At 44.3% G+C, this 5,846-nt stretch overlaps 1 protein-coding gene across 1 annotated transcript; it reads left to right on the top strand.

Annotated features, from left to right (window-relative positions):
* The first annotated feature begins 699 nt into the window (after positions 1-699).
* LOC139471741 (transcription factor HES-1-B-like) lies at positions 700-5,617 on the top strand. Its single transcript, XM_071254222.1, has 4 exons — positions 700-841; positions 981-1,076; positions 3,438-3,537; positions 4,507-5,617. The coding sequence occupies exons 1-4, from the start codon at positions 800-802 to the stop codon at positions 5,316-5,318; spliced, it is 1,050 nt and encodes a 349-aa protein (XP_071110323.1). The 5' UTR covers positions 700-799; the 3' UTR covers positions 5,319-5,617.
* Positions 5,618-5,846: the final 229 nt, after the last annotated feature.

Genomic DNA, 5,846 nt, shown 5'->3' with positions numbered 1-5,846 from the left:
TTACATTGTGTCATGTGCCTCGGGGGCTACGAAGGGTCAGTAGGGCTACTCTGAGGGTCACACGCCATAATTCCACTTGTCCCTCCCCCTGTGGTATGTCATTACAGTCACCACAACAAGCCTTAAATCGATGAAACCATATCAAAAATGATAAAGCTCACACCTTGACGCGGCTTGAAGCAATGCCTTACTAAGCGGTGCTCACGTCGACAGTGTGGGCTTATAAGAAGCTAATGAGCTTTTATTAAAGTTATATACCGCCGCAATGACACAAGGTTATATCTTTAAAGAAATTTAAATCGTAAACCAAATAACTCGAACGTGAGTTCTGATTTCCCACGCTCTGCCCGTGCCCCGCTCGTCGAGGTGTTTTGGTGTGTCGGGTATCTGCGTTCCTGGCCACATATATCCCCCAGGTAGAGGGTTGGGGGGGACAAGGTGACGTCTACCTGCCCGCGAGGAGGGGGCGGGGTTTTCCCACACTCCTTCTAAAGCCTGGTCGCGTGCCTTCATTACCATATCAACAATTTGCCTGGCCGACGGGCGTGTTCAGGCATGCGCCAAGGCGTGGTGCTGCTCGCGACGTTATTTCAACCAATGGTTGCGCATAACGCCACGAGTTGGGCGGAGCGAATTTGAAACGTGATTGACACGCGAGTTGAGGCGGTGTAACGTTCCCGTGTGTCTGTGCCTGTCACACGAAGCGCACGGTGTAGGTATTTTATCGATATACGCGCGTGCTAGGCAACATTCCGCCACAGAAGGGACACGATCTGAACTCGTGGTTCACGACACAGCCATGCGATCTGAGAAGTCAACGTCGGCGAGGGACAATCGCAGGGTATTTATAATAACATATTTCACTGTCAGATTGCTGACATATATATGTGTGTGTGTGTGTGTGTGTGTGTGTGTGTGTGTGTGTGTGTGTAATAATAGAATATTGGTCGAAGAATATATTCTTCTCTTCTTTTTTTCAGAACAACAAACCGATGATGGAAAAACGAAGACGGGCGAGAATTAACGCCAGTTTGTCGGAGTTGAAGTCTTTACTGTTAGATGCCGTCAACAAAGAGGTAAACATTTTGAACGTTTTTTATTACCGGGAAATAACTTTAAAATATTGTTGAATAAAACACTGTCCGTCACATCTGTCGCGTCACGGGCTGAACAGGTCGTAATGCGTAATTGATGAGGTTACAATTGTAGCCAAAAATGGCCAGTACTTGAGGGATACTAGTACATCGTTGTTGTGTGTCGTCACCGATGTCGTGGGTCAAGCAATGGAACGATGCAGGCTGTTGTATGACAACATCACTGTCATCGACTACAGGTCACTAACTCATTCATTCACTCACTCACACATTCTCACTCAACCAATGTGATATCATTAAGCTTTGGGGGAATAGCGGTTACCCCTGAAGTTGTTCGTCAGAATCAGTCTGTGTTGTCCTTAGCATACAGTAGACATCAATACAGAGCTTGTACAAGAGAGTGCTACACAAATGCTCATAAGTACCTACCTCTTTGTTTGCGAAACATTTACAAACTGTTTGTGATGCCACGCTCGTACGGTACGATAATTCCACAAACGTATTCCGCTTTTATTCTACAATAGTACCCTTTTTCCGCAAACGGAGGGCATTAAATCCTCAAAGGCAGCGCGTTAGTTGCACAGTTGCTGTTATTTTCGCAAGAGTACCGTATTACTTCCGCAAACATACTGCGGTACCTATTGCAGAACGCTTTGTGGAATTACCGCGATACGTTTCCGGAACTGCACCATGATAAAGAGGTGAGTAATTGTGAGCAGTAGTGTAGTGTCGGTTCGCAGTAGTGTAGTGTCGGTTCGCAGTAGTGTAGTGTCGGTTCTTAAAAGAACACGGTGAAAAGGTAACAACACCTCGCGTCCAGATGCGTCGATGTCGATACATACAACCCAACTTCAGATAGGGACACTGCGTCTGTTTATGTTATTTAAATATACAGGAAGGAAATTACACGTTTGACATATCCCCGAATAACATGAATAACCATTTAAAGCGTTTTGTAGTGTTGGTTTCTACATACGTTTCCATCGGTAATGCTTAATGCGTACCTGCTTGTCTCACACGGACTGTCAAAAGATATGGATGTCTTTGAACTAGGCTATTACAAATCCAGCTAATGGAGATATATCGAGATCACAGGTCAGGCTCGCCGTTTGAACGCGAGGCAACGGGAAAGCTTTCGTTTCGTTTTAAAACGTTTGCACTCTTTATTTGACGCGAGTAGTGCGCTGTGAATTATTGCGAAACAAGTAAACGTTATTGGTGTATTTCATAAGTTGGCATTTTTTGCCATTATTGACACATTTGGGTATTTTGAAGGGCGGTGTGGTAGCTCGTCGCAACGAAATGTCGGGTTCCATTCCCGACACGGGACAATGTGTGAAGCCCGATTGTAGTGTCCCTCGTTGTGATGTTGTTGGAATATTGCGTAAAGTGTCTAACAACTCAACTCACTCAATCGATATTTGGAGTACCCACATAGACATAGTCATTAATAACAGGTTGGATGAATATTGGTTGATGGATAACAGACTCAATTCCTCATAGGTCATTGGCTCAAATCTGGAGACGACCCACTCCTTGAATAACAGTGGAATCGGTTAATCCTACAATCATCATCCTCAGCATATAAACGTGAAAGATTTTCAGTTTTGAGAAGACACTAACGTACTCGAAGGAACGCAACGAAATTTCTTCACAAAGTTTCCTTGTTGATTTACATTTGCATGACTGAACGTATGACGGCACAGTGCAGATGATAAGGGTGAATACTATTTGGCATGAGAACCATGGTGGGCGACAAACAACCACGACATGGTTGAAATCACACTACAGGAACAGCCAAATATTACCCCACAGAGTATGTTATATGTGGAGAACTTTGAACCTCTAAAATAGACAGTGGGGAACACATTAATTCATTCAACCGCGTTACTAATTAGATGTCGAGGTATTCGCCTTCCTAAGGCCAGACCTTTCTGTCGGTAGATTGACATTTTTAAAAAGGGAAATTCCAATGTCAAAAATTGTTAATTTTGATTTCCTCAAAAAGTTTTTTACTCATACTATTTAAAATAATTTATTTATATTGATAATAATCGTAATTGAGATGTTTTTCAGCGGTATTTTTTCCTTTATTTCTGAAAGTAAACACTCTGCTTTTCATTTTATTTTCTCTTTTGTTTTCACATTTCAACGTGTGTGAGTCGGATGATAGTAAGTCACAGTTACAGATTTTGTAATGCAGTTAGTGTTCAAGTGATGTGCAGAGCTGCGATCCTGAGATATGGATGTGCTGTTCGTGGGTGCGTGTGAGTTGTCACGATCACAGGTCACTGTACCTAACAGTGTATAATCACAAATGTAACTCAATCTGTGGTTTAACAGAGTGGGCGTCACAACAAGATGGAAAAGGCGGACATTCTAGAGATGACAGTGAAACACATGAGAGAGGTTCAACACTCCAACACACCACACTCGTTAACAGGTGAGACATTGAAACGCCCCATCGCGCAAGCATACCTGTCCTGAAGCCACCTGCCAGAGGCCCGACCCCACATGCTTCACATTGTAATGTAAATAACAATATCTTATATAGCATTAGAGTTACAGGTGAGTGACCGAAGTCTCCCCTTACCTGTAGCATATATCCTTGATTGACAGGTGACACTGTACACCCGACACTGTACCCGCCTTCGTCTATGCAGTAACCTGCACTTGTCACTATCAGCCAGCTACATTCTCTTGCCCTGGATGACTTGGGTTGAGTCTCATGGCGCAGGCGTTCACCACTTTGTTGAAACCCAAGGGTATGGGTATGAAACCCATTGGCACGGGACTAAACCCCATTGACACGGGTGTGAAGCCCATGGACACTGGTATGAAACCCATTGGTATGAAACCCATTTGCACGGTAATGAAACCCATGGACACGGGTATGAAACCCATTGGCACGGTAATGAAACCCATGGACACGGGTATAAAACCCATTGGCACGGTAATGAAACCCATGGACACGGGTATGAAACCCATTGGCACGGTAATGAAACCCATGGACACGGGTATGAAACCCATTGGCACGGGACTGAAACCCAAGGGTATGGGTATGAAACCCTTTGGCACGGGACTGAAACCCATGGACAGTGATATGAAACCCACGGACACGGGTATGAAGCCATGGAGAGAGAGAGAGAGAGAGAGTGTGTGTGTGTGTGTGTGTGTGTGTGTGTGTGTGTGTGTTGGGGCGTGGGGTAGGGGGTGTTGGTGAACATGTTTATTACATACATAACTCCGGGATAGTCTTGGTTATGTTTACAAAGCAGCGAACTTAGCAGTTAAACTGTCGTATTTCATATTTTATCGTAGACGTTTTACCATAAGCGCTGAATCCGCTTTATGAAAAAGGGTCCATTTTAAGTAACGAATTTTTCTCAATTTAATTTTTCAATTATTTCAGATTTAGCATCAGAAGATCCTACCAGCAACAGTTCAACCAAACACCGCCGAGGTTACAATGAATGTAAACAGGAAGTGAGCAAATACCTCGATACTGTCGCCGGATGTGACGCAGAACTCAAAGCACGAGTTTTGGACCACCTGGCATCTAAGACAATGACGTCGCTTCCAAATGAACCAATTCCTTTTGTCACGGGAGGCAGGGAGATCGCGTCGCCGGTAATATCCCATGACCAGAAACTGCCTTCCAATACAGAGTTACCGAAGAATGCCGTTGCCATAGATATCAACAACAATGTTTCGAGCATGACGTCATTAGCTCCGACGGAGACTACGAAAGTATTTAGTGCGATGCAAGTCATTCCGACGAAACTCTCTACTGGAGAAGTAGCTTTTGTTGTGCCTACGAACATTGTCAATAATGGTCAGGTGTCGAACTATGCTGTACCGGTCAGTCTTCAGAATACACCATCTTTGTCCCTGACCAATCACGTTTTGTCAGGGTCGCCCATGACGTCAGTAGCTACAACTCAAATTCTAACTCTTCCGCAATCCTCAACAGTGTACCCGATGACACAAGTCTCGGGGAACATCGCCATCATCCCGTGTTCGAGCATCACTGAGACATGTTTGCTTCCACCACCCACAGAACATTCTAAACTGCCCCTGCAGCACGTGCAGCATGCGTCTCACGTGTCGCACGCGCAAACTCATGAACCAAACCTGAGTGACAATCGTGGTAGCCATTTTGAAAGCAGAGATCATTTGGAAGGGAGAAAAGGATCTGTCTGGAGGCCTTGGTCGCAGATTTAAGACGTTTCTGTTCAGAGAATGTCGGACGTTTTCCTGTCTTCGATGTGATCTTCATGGGTTATGTCCCTTACCTCTGCCGGATACACTTATTTGGGGTTCTAAAACTCCGATTCGCTCAGATAAAGATCCTGAATTTGTCAGCACTTGCTTCAGTAATTGTGCTGGGATAAACAACTAGATCTGAAGTACAGCGATATCTTGAAAGACTGTGATATAGCGAACCTGTTGATTCATAAAAACCCCATTATGTATTACATTCATATTTTGGCATACTTAATCGGTTACAAATATACCATAGTGCTATGCATTTTAGAAGTTTGTTGTTGTTTTTCCTGAACTATTCGCTCATAATTTGCCAGTGGTCCCCTCGGAATCCAAGTTTCCTCCTGATACTGATCCTTGGTGAGCCAGCACTTTGCTCGTGCTAGTTGATTTCACCAAATTGGTGAATGTCTACGACCTGCCTCAATTTAGGTCTTTGTTCACACATTCAGCTGGAACTGGGGCGGTCGGGTAGCCTAGTGGTTA

This window comes from Haliotis cracherodii, unplaced genomic scaffold, assembly GCF_022045235.1.
Source record: "Haliotis cracherodii isolate W230 unplaced genomic scaffold, xgHalCrac1.p SCAF_23, whole genome shotgun sequence".
NCBI classification, from domain to species: domain Eukaryota; kingdom Metazoa; phylum Mollusca; class Gastropoda; order Lepetellida; family Haliotidae; genus Haliotis; species Haliotis cracherodii.
The sequence above is the reverse complement of the archived record's forward strand: the minus strand, read 5'-3'. Positions and strand labels throughout refer to the sequence as shown.

What these genes read in the sequence shown, in the direction of transcription:
- LOC139471741 (XM_071254222.1), top strand. Translation starts at nt 800, where the DNA reads ATGCGATCTGAGAAGTCAACGTCGGCGAGGGACAATCGCAGG. An exon ending in CGGCGAGGGACAATCGCAGG is followed by an intron (nt 842 to 980) that starts GTATTTATAATA and finishes TCTTTTTTTCAG; the next exon opens with AACAACAAACCGATGATGGA. An exon ending in TAGATGCCGTCAACAAAGAG is followed by an intron (nt 1,077 to 3,437) that starts GTAAACATTTTG and finishes GTGGTTTAACAG; the next exon opens with AGTGGGCGTCACAACAAGAT.